The sequence below is a fragment of the Brassica napus genome, unplaced genomic scaffold (genome assembly GCF_020379485.1).
Source record: "Brassica napus cultivar Da-Ae unplaced genomic scaffold, Da-Ae ScsIHWf_542;HRSCAF=815, whole genome shotgun sequence".
NCBI classification, from domain to species: domain Eukaryota; kingdom Viridiplantae; phylum Streptophyta; class Magnoliopsida; order Brassicales; family Brassicaceae; genus Brassica; species Brassica napus.
In genome coordinates, this window is record NW_026016608.1 from 47,025 (window position 1) to 62,364 (window position 15,340).

The 15,340-nt window shown below is 32.8% G+C and overlaps 2 protein-coding genes across 3 annotated transcripts; both read left to right on the forward strand.

Moving 5' to 3' along the window:
• The first annotated feature begins 8,305 nt into the window (after positions 1-8,305).
• On the forward strand, positions 8,306-11,125 carry LOC106435862. Of its 2 annotated transcripts, XM_013876790.3 has the most exons (4): positions 8,307-8,477; positions 8,572-8,642; positions 8,758-10,560; positions 10,676-11,125. In XM_013876790.3, exons 3-4 carry the CDS (start codon positions 8,818-8,820, stop codon positions 10,892-10,894), a joined length of 1,962 nt encoding a protein of 653 aa, XP_013732244.1. In that variant the 5' UTR covers positions 8,307-8,477; positions 8,572-8,642; positions 8,758-8,817; the 3' UTR covers positions 10,895-11,125. The 2 variants fall into 2 exon arrangements, with proteins under 2 accessions (XP_013732245.1, XP_013732244.1); XM_013876791.3 differs by having other exon boundaries at positions 8,306-8,642; positions 8,761-10,560.
• A 414-nt stretch (positions 11,126-11,539) lies between these two features.
• LOC106435875 (serine/threonine-protein kinase BSK6) lies at positions 11,540-14,008 on the forward strand. Its single transcript, XM_022713135.2, has 9 exons — positions 11,540-11,859; positions 11,946-12,081; positions 12,195-12,328; positions 12,424-12,529; positions 12,618-12,703; positions 12,873-13,094; positions 13,180-13,329; positions 13,408-13,521; positions 13,778-14,008. The coding sequence occupies exons 1-9, from the start codon at positions 11,560-11,562 to the stop codon at positions 14,006-14,008; spliced, it is 1,479 nt and encodes a 492-aa protein (XP_022568856.1). The 5' UTR covers positions 11,540-11,559.
• Positions 14,009-15,340: the final 1,332 nt, after the last annotated feature.

Sequence of the window (15,340 nt, forward strand, 5' to 3'; positions counted from 1 at the left end):
AAAATATGACAATATTGTCTTAACACATAGTTGAATCCTGAAATAACATATGATGATGGTCAAAGAGGTTTGAAACCTTTGTTGTCTCCGTTTCTCAAGAGAATAGCGATTTTATAGTGGTTAGTCAACTAGTTTAAAAAGTATATGCAGTTTTACTAAATTAATTGATTAAAAATTAGAACGATGCCTATGTACCATAAAATGGAGTTTAGCATATATTAGTAAAATGAAGAATATGGCTAGAAGTTTTAAAACAGCACTAAAAAATAATAGGCTTCAGTATATTAGCATTTACTGAAAAATTCAATATTTTCGTAGGGGTTAACACATAGATTTTGAGAAAAATTTAAAAATATGACAATACTGTTTTAATGCATAGTTGCATCTTACACAAACATATAATGATGTTCAAATAGGTTTGGAACCTTTGTTGTCTCCGTTTTTCAAGATAATAACGATTTTACTGTGGTTATTCCTTTGATTTAAGGAGTATATGCAGTTTCACTAAATTAATTGATAAAAAATAAGAACGATGCCCATGTACCATGAAAGAGAGTTTTTCATACATTAACACAAATATAAAATGTGGTTAGAAATTTTAAAACAACACTAAAGATTATAGGCTTTAGTATATAGAGCATTTACCGAAAAACTCAATATTTTCATAAGGGTTAACACATAGATTTTGAGAAAAAATCAAAAAATATGATAATACTGTTTTAATACATAGTTGCATCCTTCAATAACATATGATGAAGTTGAAAGAAGTTTGGAACCTTTGTTGTCTCCGTTTCTCTAGGGAATATCAATTTTATTATGGTTAGTCCACTTATTTAGGGAGTATATGCAGTTTACTAAATTAATTGATGAAAAATTAGAACGATGTCCATGTACCATGAAAATGAGTTTAGTATACATTAATAAAAATTTATAATATGGTTATAAATTTTAAAGCAAATCTAAAGATTATTATCTTCAATATATAGAAGATTTACCAAAAAAACTCAATATTTTCGTTGGGGTTGTTATCACATAGATTTTGAAAAAAATTCAAAAAATATGACAATATTGTTTTAACACATAGTTTAATCCTGAAATAACATATGATGATGGTCAAATAAGTTTGGAACCTTTGTTGTGTCTATTTCTCAAGAGAATAGCGATTTTATAGTGGTTAGTCCACTAATTTAGAAAGTATATGCAGTTTTACTAAATTAATTGATAAAAAAATATAACGATGTCCATGTACCATGAAAAGGAGTTTAGCATACATTTATACAAATGTCAATATGGTTATAAATTATAAAACAAATCTAAAGATTATAGGCTTCAATATATCGATCATTTACCGAAAAACTCAATATTTTCGTAAGGGCATATGATAACACTGTTTTAATACATTGTTGCATCTTTCAATAACATATGATGATGTTGAAAGAAGTTTTGAACCTTTGTTGTGTCCGTTTCTCTAGGGAATATCAATTTTATATTGGTTAGTACACTAATTTAGGGAGTATATGCAGTTTACTAAATTAATTAATAACAAATTAAAACGATGTCCATGTAACCTGAAAATGAGTTTAGTATACATTAATACAAATGTATAATGTGGTGATAAATTTTAAAACAAATCTAAATATTAATATCTTCAATATATAGAGCATTTACCGAAAAATTAATATTTTTGTTGGGGTTAACAGATAGATTTTGAAATAAATTTAAAAAATATGACTATATTGTTTTAACATATAGTTGAATCCTGCAAAAACATATGATGATGGTCAAAGAAGTTTGGAACCTTTGTTGTGTCCATTTCTCAAAAAAATATCGATTTTATAATGGTTAGTCCACTAATTTAGAAAGTATATGCAGTTTTACTAAATTAACTGATAAAAAATATAACGATGTTCATGTACCGTGAAAAGGAGTTTAGCATACATTGATACAAATGTTAATGTGGTTATAATTTTTTTTAAAAATCAAAATATTATAGGCTTCAATATATAGATAATTTACCGAAAATTTCAATATTTTCGTAGGGGGTTAACACATAGATTTGGAGAAAAATTTTAAAAATATGACAATACATTTTTAATACATAGTTGAATCCTGCAATAACATATGATGATGGTCAAAGAGGTTTGGAACCTTTGTTGTCTCCGTTTTTCAAGAGAATAGAGATTTTATAGTGGTTAGTCAACTAGTTTAAAAAGTATATGCAGTTTTACTAAATTAATTGATTAAAAATTAGAACGATGCTCATGTACCATAAAATGAAGTTTAGCATACATTAGTAAAAATGAAGAATATGGCTAGAAATTTTAAAATTGCACTAAAAATAATAGGCTTCAGTATATATATATAGCATTTACCGAATAATTCAATATTTTCGTAGGGGTTAACACATAGATTTTGAGTAAAATTCAAAAATATGACAATAATGTTTTTATGAGTTTAGTATACATTGATACAAATGTATAATGTGCTTATAAATTTTAAAACAAATCTAAAGATTATAAGTTTCAATATATAGAGCATTTACCGAAAAACTCATTTACCCATAGATTTTGAGAAAAATCAAAAAAATATGACAATAATGTTTTAACACATAGTTGAATCCTGAAATAACATATGATGATGGTTAAAGAGGTTTGAAACCTTTTTTGTCTCCGTTTCTCAAGAGAATAGCGATTTTATAATGGTTAGCCAACTAGTTTAAAAAGTATATGCAGTTTTACTAAATTAATTGATTAAAAATTAGAACGATGCCCATGTACCATAAAATGGAGTTTAGCATATATTAGTAAAAATGAAGAATATGGCTAGAAGTTTTAAAACAGCACTAAAAATAATATGCTTCAGTATATTAGCATTTACTGAAAAAATCAATATTTCCGTAGGGGTTAACACATAGATTTTGAGAAAAATTCAAAAATATGAAAATACTGTTTTAATGCATAGTTGCATCTTACACAAACATATAATGATGTTCAAATATGTTTGGAACCTTTGTTGTCTCCGTTATTCAAGATAATAACGATTTTACTGTGGTTATTCCTTTGATTTAAGGAGTATATGCAGTTTCACTAAATTAATTGATAAAAAATAAGAACAATGCCCATGTACCATGAAAGAGAGTTTATCATACATTAACACAAATGAAGAAATTGGTTAGAAATTTTAAAACAACATTAAAGATTATAGGCTTAAGTATATAGAGCATTTACCGAAAAACCCAATATTTTCGTAAGGTTAACACATAGATTTTGAGAAAAGTTCAAAAAATATGACAATATTGTTATAATACATAGTTGCATCCTTCAATAACTTATGATGATGTTGAAAGAAGTTTGGAACCTTTGTTGTCTCCATTTCTCTAGAGAATATCAATTTTATAGTGGTTAGTCCACTTATTTAGGGAGTATATGCAGTTTACTAAATTAATTGATGAAAAATTAGAACGATGTCCATGTACCATGAAAATGAGTTTAGTATACATTAATAAAAATGTATAATGTGGTTATAAATTTTAAAACAAATCTAAAGATTATTATCTTTAATATATAGAGGATTTACCGAAAAACTCAATATTTTCGTAGGGGTTGTTAACACATAGATTTTGAAAAAAAATAAAAAAAAAATATGACAATATTGCTTTAACACATAGTTGAATCCTGCAATAACATATGATGATGGTCAAAGAAGTTTGGAACCTTTGTTGTGTTAATTTCTCAAGAGAATAGCGATTTTATAGTGGTTAGTCCACTAATTTAGAAAGTATATGCAGTTTTACTAAATTAATTGATAAAAAAAAATATAACGATGTCCATGTACCATGAAAAGGAGTTTAGCATACATTGATACAAATGTCAATGTGGTTATAAATTTTAAAACAAATCTAAAGATTATAGGCTTCAATATATCGATCATTTACCGAAAAACTCAATATTTTCGTAGGGGCTAACACGTAGATTTTGAGAAATATTAAAATAATATGACAATATTGTTTTAATACATAGTTGAATCCTGCAATAACATATGATGATATTCAAAGAGGTTTGAAACCTTTGTTGTCTCCTTTTCACAAGAGAATATCGATTTTATAGTGGTTAGTCCACTAATTGAGAAAGTATATGCAGTTTTACTGAATTAATTGATAAAAAATTATAATGATGTCCTTGTACTATGAAATATAGTTTAGCATACATTGATACAAAAGTGTAATATGATTATAAATTTTAAAACAAATCTAAAGATTATAGGCTTCAGTATATAAATCATTTACCGAAAAACTCAATATTTTCGTAGGGGTTAACACATAGATTTTGAGAAAAATTCAAAAAATATGACAATATTGTTTTAATACATAGTTGATCCTGCAATAACATATGATGATTTTAAAAGAGGTTTGGAACCTTTGTTGTCTCCGTTTCTCAAGAGAATATCGATTTTATAGTGGCTAGTCAACTAGTTTAGAAAGTATATGCAGTTTTGCTATATTAATTGATTAAAAATTAGAACGATGCCCATGTACCATGAAATGAAGTTTATCATATATTAGTAAAAATGAATAATATGGCTAGAAATTTTAAAACAGCACTAAAAATAATAGGCGTCAGTATATATAGCATTTACCGAAAAAATCAATATTTTCGTAGGGGACACATCCATTTTGAGAAAAATTCAAAAATATGACAATATTTTTTTAATGCATAGTTGCATCTTATGCAAACATATAATGATGGCCAAATAGGTTTGAAACTTTTGTTGTCTCCGTTTCTCAAGATTTTACTCTGGCTATGCCATTGATTTAAGGAGTATATGTAGTTTTACTAAATTAATTAATAAAAAATAAGAACGTTGCCCATGTACCATGAAAGAGAGTTTAGCATACATTAACACAAATGTAGAATGTGGTTAGAAATTTTAAAATAACACTAAAGATTATAGGCTTCAATATATAGAACATTTACCGAAAAACTCAATATTTTCGTAGGGTACACATAGATTTTGAGAAAAATTCAAAAAATATGACTATACTGTTTTAATACATAATTACATCCTTCAATAACATATGATGATGTTGAAAGAAGTTTTGAACCTTTGTTGTCTCCGTTTCTCTAGGAAATATCAATTTTATAGTGGTTAGTCCACTGATTTAGGGAGTATATGCAGTTTACTAAATTAACTGATAAAAAATTATAACTATGTCCATGTACCATGATAATGAGTTTAGTATACATTAATACAAATGTATAATGTGGTTATAAATTTTAAATCAAATCTAAAGATTATAAGCTTCAATATATAGAGCATTTACCGAAAAACTCAATATTTTCGTAGGGGTTAACACATAGATTTTGAGAAAAATTCAAAAAATATGACAATATTGTTTTAACACATAGTTGAATCCTGAAATAACATATGATGATGGTCAATGAGGTTTGAAACCTTTATCGTCTCCTTTTCTCAAGAGAATAATGATTTTATAGTGGTTAGTCAACTAATTTAGAAAGAATATGCAGTTTTATTAAATTAATTGATTAAAAATTAGAACGATGCCCATGTACCATAAAAGAGAGTTTAGCATACATTAGTAAAAATGTAGAATATGACTAGAAATTTTAAAACAACACTTAAAATAATAGGCTTCAGTATATATAGCATTTACCGAAAAATTCAATATTTTCGTAAGGGTATTAACACATAGATTTTGAGAAAAATTCAAAAATATGAAAATATTGTTTTAATGCATAATTGCATCCTACACAAACATATAATGATGGTCAAATATGTTTGGAACCTTTGTTGTCTCTGTTTCTCAAGATAATAACGATTTTACTGCGGTTATTCCATTGATTTAAAGAGTATATGCAGTTAATTGATAAAAAAAAAAAAAATGATGCTCATGTACCATGAAAAAAAGTTTAGCATACATTAACACAAATGTAGAAGTGTACACTGCAGTGTACCTTGAGCGTACATTGCAGTGTACCTTGAACGTACACCACGTTGTAGGTCATAGTGTACACCAAGGTGTACAACGTAGTGTACACTAGAGTCTACGGTATAAACTATAGTAGAACACTGGAATGTACACCGTAGCATCCACTGAAGTGCACACCGTAGCGTACACAGCAGTGTACACTAGAACGTACGGTGTATACTGAAGTGTGCACACATACGTATCAAATATATCTAATACACACGTACGAACAAAGCCTCTAAAACATGTGAACTGGACCATGATGTGGCCTAGAAAAACATTTGAAACCACTAGTTCTTATAAGACCAAATGGTCCATGGTGTGACCAATCAAAACCGCTAAAACCACTGTTTCTTATAAGAACAACTGGTCCACGATACATCTATGTACTTATATGCAGCTAATCAAGGGGTTGTTGCCAGGAGATTCATTAGTACAATAATACATACTCAAAGAAAACTTGTTGACGTGCCAATTGTAATACACTTGTTTCTAGGGTACAAGGCAACCAGTTATATATTTCTTGCCCGTTTTAAGAAAAAAATATTATAGATTTTAACCCAGACTACATTCTATTCTGCAAAAAAATACCTGGAGAACTTGATGAAATGTTTCCCTGTAATATGATTAATGTATTTGGAAAAATTATAAGAGATGAATAAAAACAACAAAAACTTTATGATAATTTTTCCAAATACATTAATCATATTACAAGGAAACAGTTCATGATCTTAACTTTAATTATAGTCAAAGTTCAAAAGAAAAAACTTTAATTATAGTTTATAACATTGTGTACGTGATGTTAATAGAAATTGAACGTGGACCAGAAAGGATCTAAATTTGTCTATTGATTAAAAGTATATCAATAGTTTTCTCTAGCATTTTAAGATGGGATCTAGTTAATCCAAATATGTATTATTTGTGATCGTGGACCTTATTAATTGTTAATCTCCAACAATGATACCAAATTTGGTGTTTTGGTGTCAAAACTTTTTGGTCATCTCTAACAATGACACCAAAAATATTATATATTGTTTGATATTTCAGTTTTAATTTTTGTAAATTTTTATTGTTTGTGATTGATAAATAATTATTATATCACATTTAGATTATTATTTATATTTTTATTATTTGTAAGTGATAAATAATAATGGTCATTTAATAATTTATTTTGAACAAAAAAATTAATATTTTAATTATGTGAAATTAAATTTAAAATATAAATAGTACAATATATTCATGTTTAATTACAAATTTAATAGTAATTGAATTATATTATTAAAAGAAATATAATAAAATATATATTTTAAAGATTTGGTGTGATAAATAGTGTTATACTAATTTGGTATAACATTATTCGCATTATACACCAAATTTGGTGGGATGGTGTTAAATTTGGTATTCCGACAATGGAGATGGTTAGAACATATATTGGATATGCGAATGGTGGGACAACTTATTCGTAGTCAAACATTACATATGCTATTTATACGAGTTAAAGTTTACAAGCTATCATGAAATTAGGAGAAAAGAAGAAGAAAAAAGGGGTGAAGTGGAGTCCTTTTTGCTTTATTGAGATGATCACTGGTCTTTAGTCAAAAAAATAAAAATATAGGCTCCTCGTGCAGAAAACATGACTTGATATGATAATGTTGAATATGATTTGATCATGTTGGGATACATGTGCAAAAATAGAAAGAAAAGTTAAATTAAACATTAATTTAGCTAAAACTAGAGTACATAATAAAGCTCATAGGAAAGTGAAGCTTAATAACATAGTCTGGAATTATGATACCGTAATGTATATTCATGACTCTTAGTTAGCCTAATACGAAAAAGATTATTTTAACTAAAAAACAGAGTGAATTGTAAACAATAGATCGGATAAGTTAATAATGAGAAGATTGAAAGAGCATATTAACCCGAATTCTTGTTTTGTTTTTTTTCTTTACATTTTTTTGGTTAAGAACCGATTCTTATATCTTTTATTTAAGAAATTGTTCTTAATTTTTATTAGTTAAAAGCGAAAAAATGGTTTTTAGCCGAAACTAAAAACTTGGTCTTAAGAGTTCAAGTTAATCATGGTGTAAAGCGGACAAATAATAAAGAAAGGGAATTAAAAGGGGGGGGTTGAAAAAGGAAAAGAAAAGCAACTTGTGCGTCTGACGTCAGCAAAGGAGTGGGACCCGTCCCGCTTTCGCTCTAATTCTGCTTGGGGATGCGAAAGAAACAAAACGGAAGTCTTCTAATGGGCCCCACAAACAGGATTACAGACCACACGATCGTATTAACTCCTCAATAGAATTTAATCTGGACCGTGCGATCCCCTCAAGAAGCCATCATCACTCTCTTACTCTCAAGCGGCGAGGCGAGAGAGAGATTCTCTGCAACTTTCGTCGATCCCTTCTTCTTCTCTCTCTCTCTTGATCAAAAACTTTTATCGAATTTCGTTTTAATTGAGCTACGTAATCTTGAATTCTGCAGCGTGTTGGTATTGCTTCTACTTAACGTTGTTTGTTTGTTCCCTTTCTTTTTTTTTTTTTTGGCTTTTCAGAGATATTTTTCTATGTTCTTCTTCCCCGAAGATAACAGCAGGAGTTTGATATAGATGAAAATGGTGAAAAGCTGGGGTGGAGTTAAATAGATTAATGTGTTGGTATGTTCCCTTTCTCTCAACTTCCCTCCCTGAAATGCTTCCTCCATTACCTTTTGCTTTTGAATTGAGTCAAGTGAGCAAAAAGTTTCTATTTTATTTTATTTTATATGTGTAGAAGAAATGGGTACAAGAAGCGATCTCAGAGGCTTTCTTAAACAGAGCCAAAAGACATCAGATGGGAGATCATCGAAAGGAATGTGATGAGGTTGTGAAATACATGTCAAAGTTGCCGCCCTATCTCCAAGGAGGAGAAGAAGAAAGCAATGTTTTGAATGTTGGAGTCTTGGACTGGTCTCGTCTTGAGAAATGGAAGCAGAAATGTGAGAGAAGAGTGTCTTCTACTACTACTACTACTTTAGCAACACTTCCCAATGCCTCCTCTCATCGCATTCACAGGTGTAAGATTGGTGACCACCAAGTGCATGCTGGTTCCAATCTCCGTAAAAAAGTGAAAGCTTCCCGGGATCTTCAACTCGGAGTTAGATGCAACTCGGAGTTTGCTTCTTCTTCTAGGGATTCACCAAATAAGCAGGAAATGCCAACCTGCAGCTATAATAAGTCCTCTGCCAGAGATGAAGAAAGAGTAAATAAGAGCAGAAGATCGCCTTCTTCATCAGGTCTATTGTCAACGATGGGAAACTCTTGGGGATCGCTAGGCACAAAGGAGACTGAGAAGAGAGCACAAGAAGAAGCTAAAGAAAGCCGGAAACAATGTGTTGTTGACAAGTTAAATAGAGAGGACAAGACCGTTGTTCTCCTGCGATCAAGACGAAGCACCCTTTCTAGTCAACCACCCCCACTGGATCATAACGCTTCTAAAGTAGCAGCAAGTGAGCTTCTCGACTCTAGCTCTTTACAGTTGACATCTCGACTTCCTCCTCGTTCCTGTCCACTCTCTTTCCACTTTGGCAGAGATTCTGAAGATATCATGTTGCTGCCTCTTCTCGGTGGTGTTGATCTTTCTCCTTCTAGTGGGACAACAAGGCACTCAAAGACTGCTTCTTCGAGGATATTTGATCAACAAGACAAGATCAGACATGATAATACTTCACCAAGCAAGCGTTTTAGTTTCAGCTTCGGTCGTCTCAGCAGAAGTTTCACCTTCAGAGAAGATTCATCAGCTACTGATTCTATGAGATTTGATGGTTTAGCTTGTCCATCTCATCAGTCAAGCAATACGGAGGAGGAGAAGCACAACACTCACGGTGGTGGATCTCGGGTTAGCCCTCTTAGAAGACTTCTTGACCCTTTACTGATGAAACCCAAAGTCTCAACTTCTTCCAATCAAGATGAAAAGAAGAAGCAGTCGAGAACACGAGCTCTTTTACAGCTAACGATCAGAAACGGCATCCCTCTATTTCAATTTGTGGTCGATGATGACAACCTCAACAACAAGAGCAGGAGCATCCTAGGGGCTACAATGAAAAGCTCTGATTCATCGTTCAAAGACGAAGATTCTGTTAAGTACTGCACATTCTACTCAGTTAATGAAGTCAAAAAGAAAAAAAGCGGAAGCTGGTTGATCCATGGACACAAAGACAAACAACAACAACAAGACAGGTTCGTCTACAATGTCATCGGTGAAATGCGGTTATGCAACTCAGATATAACAGAGCATAAACCGGAAAACATCTCTTGTGTGATGAGAGAATCAGTGCTCGTTGATGAAACAGAGGAGCAAGTAAAAGGGAGGAAAGAGGTTGCAGCCGTGGTGATCAAGAAAGGAGAAACGACAGTGATAATTCCAGGTGGCGTTCACAGTATCCCGGAGAAAGGAGAACCGACGACGTTGATTAGAAGGTGGAGATCGGGAGGGTGTTGCGACTGCGGTGGCTGGGATGTGGGATGTAAACTCCATGTCCTCTCCAACAATACACTCCTCCATGATTTTGACCAAACCTTCACACTTTTCGATCAGGTAAAGTATATAATCATAAATAGAATAGAATGAAGATAGTCCCTTTTCTTTTATATATGAAAATCTATTTCAGAGATTAAAAAAAAATCATCTCTGGTTTATTTACATTGAGCAGGAAGAAAGTGATAAAAACACTGGTCCGGTTTTGGGGATGACAGAGCTCAAGACAGGGATGTATAGGGTGGAGTTTGGTTCGTTTCTTTCGCATCTACAAGCGTTTTTTGTGTGCGTGACGGTTGTAACGTGTGCCTCCGAGGAGGAAACGGTGTCAAAGACTACCGCAAAAACTTCCTCTCCGTTTGCTCCGCCTCTGTCTCCTGTTGGTAGAGCCTAAATACCCCCCCACAAACTCGGGGACAGAGAGAGAGAGAGAGAGAGAGTGTATAATGGCTCTGGTCTTTCTTTCTTTCTTTCTTTCTTTGGACAACGAGAGAGAGAGTATGCCATATTGTCATGGTTTCCGGTCGATACTTCACAGTCAATGTGACGAGTTCACATGCATTATTGATTCATGCTCTGTCCTTTTCAAAAAAAGAAATGAAAAATACCACCTGTACTTCCAAAATGCTTCTTTAACTATTTCCTGAAACGAGCGTCCCATTAACTACTATTATACTATAATAATAGTACTGAAAATAACTTAAACAGATGCAAATATATATTGCCAGTAATACTAAACTAATTAACCTGGAAAATACCAACGCTTTATTCCTACGCTTTCTGTTAACTTGATAATTCAAAAAAAAAAAAAAATCCATGCAAATATATATTGCCAGTTAAGAGAGCATGAGTCATAACACAATTAACTTGCCACCAGATATGTTTCTTATTAGAATTTTGACATTTTCCCTTTATTAGAATTTAAAAGTATTTTTCTTTCCTTTATAAAAGTAAATATTGATAGTTTGAATTTGTTTAGAACAAAGAAAGGAAAAAATATAATATTTTTTGGAGGCGGGAAGTGTCTCTCAAGTCTCAACCAAGTTTTGACCGGCGGCGATGGGATGCATTTGCTTCAAGTCTTTGCGGCTAAAACCTCCACCGTCGATTACATCAACCGTCGTCGATAGTCAAGACGATGACGACGGCGACGACGGAGGACAATACCCGCTGATATTCCGGGAGTTCAGCTTCGAGCAGCTGAGAATCGCCACCGACGGATTCTCCCCCGGAAACATAGTGTCGGAGCACAATGAGTGGGTACCAAACACAGTGTACAAGGGCAAACTCGGCGATGGTCGTCGGATCGCCGTCAAACGGTTTCAAAGACTTTCATGGCCTGATCCTTTCCAATTCATCGTTCGTCTTTTTTCCTTTCTTGTTCATAATCTTTTCATCATTTTGATTAACCAAAGATTGGATATTTCTTTTGGTGGAAAAATCAGAAGGAAGCAGAAGCTGTTGGGAGATTGAGGAGTGAGCATATGGCTAATCTGATCGGTTATTGTTCTGATGACAGCGAGAGACTTCTTGTTGCTGAGTTTATGCCTAATTCCACTTTATCTAAGCATCTCTTTCACTGTACTCTCTATCTCTCTCTCCTTTTTCTCTTTGGTGGATTATGATGATCATGTTTTAACTTGCCACACAAGAAAGATGGTAAGCTTAATAAAAATTGTAAATTAATGTTTCAGGGGAGAAGAGACCGATGAAATGGCAAACAAGGTTAAAAGTTGCGCTTCATACCGCAAAAGCCTTGGAGTATTGTAATGACAAAGGCATTAACTTATACCATGATCTTAATCCCTATAGGATACTCTTTGATAAGGTACCCTCTTTCATTATTTCTTCTTTCTTGATTTGGAAGGAAAAAAAACCAAGAAAATCTTCTTTTTTTTAATGAAAAATTGCTTGATGACACAGGTGGGCAATCCTAAACTTTCTTGCTTTGGTCTCATGAAGAATAGCCATGAAGGGAAGAATCATAGTACCAACGTAGCATTTGCTCCACCCGAATATTTGCGCCTAGGTACTTAAAACAACCTTTTTGATATTTGGATCAACAAGAAAATATAGCTTTAATATCATAGAAACTCTACAATAACTTGTTTTTTCAGGTACTTTGATACCGGAGAGCGTCACATATAGCTTTGGGACCTTGTTGTTAGATCTCATGAGCGGCAGACATATTCCTCCAAACCATGTATGATTAAAATGGCCGAATAGTTTGCATTAATTTTTAACATTTTAGACTGCTTAATTTTTTTTTATTTTTTTTTGAAAGAATGTTAAATTAATTCAAACAAAAAAACTGTTTTTAAACTGCTTAATTAGTATCACATTTCTTATGTAAGTTACTACTGCGTGTGCAGGCGCTTGATTTGTTCCAAACCAAAAACTATTTGGTGCTAGTGGATTCAGCATTGGATGGTCAGTTCTCTGATGAAGACAGGACAGAACTAATGCACATAGCTTCTCGATGTTTGAAGACTGAACCCGAGGAGAGGCCAAGTATAAGGTTTCTCATGTCAACTCTTTCTAGACTTCAGAGACGAGCTGAGTTATGGCCAACCAGTGTCAAAAGACTCATGCCTGTAAGTGTCCCTATTATTCAGAGTACTCCCTTCTATGCATACTTAATCAAATATTTGACTTAATAACTCAAATATTAATTGACAGTCTTCTTCAAACAAAAAGACTAAACATGCTACAGAGCCACTGAAGTTAACTCCTTTTGGAGATGCGTGTTTGAGAGCAGACCTTTGCACCATGCACGAACTACTCGAGAAACTCGGGTATGGAGCAGACGATGATGTGATCTCAAACGAGGTACGTTAATGATTATTGATATCCCAAAGCAAAATGATCGTTGCTGATATCACATGAATATACTTATACATTTGCCAGTTCTCATTCCAAATGTGGACGGGAGAAATGCAAGAGAATATGGACCACAAGAATCATGGAGATGCAGCTTTTCGTGCTAAAGATTATGATACCGGCATTGAATTCTATACAGAGGTAAACTAAAAAGAAGAAGAAAAATCTATACATCCTCCTTCTCAGTCTCTCTTATTAGAACTATTAAGGGCCTAATCTAAATATATAGGTGACATTATGTTATTTCACTTTGAAAAGTTAAAAACCAATGGGTTTGAAGAGTGCAGTCTATATTTGAAACACTCCGGAACTCTTTAAGTCATACAAAACATGGAATCATCAGGAAACATGAACACACCATTGTTGACTTTGATTCATTCTTTATATTTGTCTGCAGTTCATGTATGGAGCTCCTACAGTCTCACCAACAGTTTTGGCAAGACGATGTCTATGTTACCTTATGACTGAAATGTTCAGTGAGGCTTTAAGCGACGCGATGCAAGCGCAAGTAGCTTCACCTGAATGGCCAATCCCTCTTTACTTACAAGCTGCTTGTCTCTTCAAGCTCGACATGGAAGCTGAAGCTAAAGAAGCTCTTAGACATGGTTCTGCCCTCGAGTCTTATTAGAATTTGTGAAAAATAATATATATACGTATATTCAGAAATCGTTAAATACAAAAACATGTAACCCACTCAAATTTTGTGTGATATTTAAAAAAAAATATTTTGTAATCTAACTCAGTTATGAATCTTTATGTTTTTGTATATTCAATGGCTTGATATGATTACACTTGTGCAAAAATCTAAAACAGGAATCAAATTCATATAAGGCAAAAGAAAAAAAAAACACAGAGGTTAACCTTGTTTCCGCATTGTTGTTAAGGCAAGTTAAAGTGGAAGTACCGTGAGATTGCAAATGCAGAGACCATACATGTTAAAAGGAAGTTAAGAAACCTATTCCCTCTCCAGAATCTCCGGTTAAGAGACCATACTTCCGGCCTCCGCGTCATCCACATTGGTCTCAGTCTTTGTTTGATCAATCTCATTAGCAACTTTAGAGAAGTTTAGAGCTATGGAACGAAAAATCTAGCAAGTCCTGAAATTTTAACTTACTAAATCCTAACAGTTGTTCTCATTGAGATCAAACGAGATTGTAATATAGTATGTAGTAAGTGGTGTACTCTTTTATTGTATCCTTGGTCCTTGGGAATAAAATGAAGTTGACCAAAAAAAAAAGCTTTAAGCTGATAAGTAAGTATCATCGTGTTGTAGTGCGGCTAAGCTTTGAGACCACCGCCTTCACGACACACCCCTCACTTCTCTCTCTTTAAGGTTAAAAATGTTTTTTTTTTCAACTTACCAATAGTAAGCAAGCCTTGTCAGCCAAGAGGTTGATGTTCGTCGCCGTTCATGGACTTGACATGTTTGGTTGGTTTAGTTGGTCACGTAAAAGACCATGCCCTCTAGAATTCAGGCCTATTATAATATAAATGAGTCTTAGGTCCACGAATAATAATTAAGCCACACATAAAAAAATCCAACATTTTAAAATATTATTTAGACATTGGGCTTTGGATAGACTCTGGATACATTGTCATTTCAAACACCAATTACATTAGATGACCAATGCAGAACTAATTAACATAGCGAGTAGAAAATATTAAAGTTATTACAATGTGGTTCTGTCTGAAGCAGAGAAATTAAAACCAAACCAGTAAAAAGCCGTGGGAAGTTCTAAGAAACAGTACGTAGATCATGAAAATCAACATTACAGAGAAAAGATTAGGCATTCTTTTTCTTTTCTTCAAGTGGATTACAGAAAAAGATTAGGCATTCAATGAGCGTCTTGAGGTTGTGGAGGAGGAGGAGGAGGAGGAAGCTTGGAATATAAGGATTGAGAGGGCTTCCGTGCTCAATAGGACCTCCTCTAACCGAATGTTTTGTTGTTGGAGTTGGATA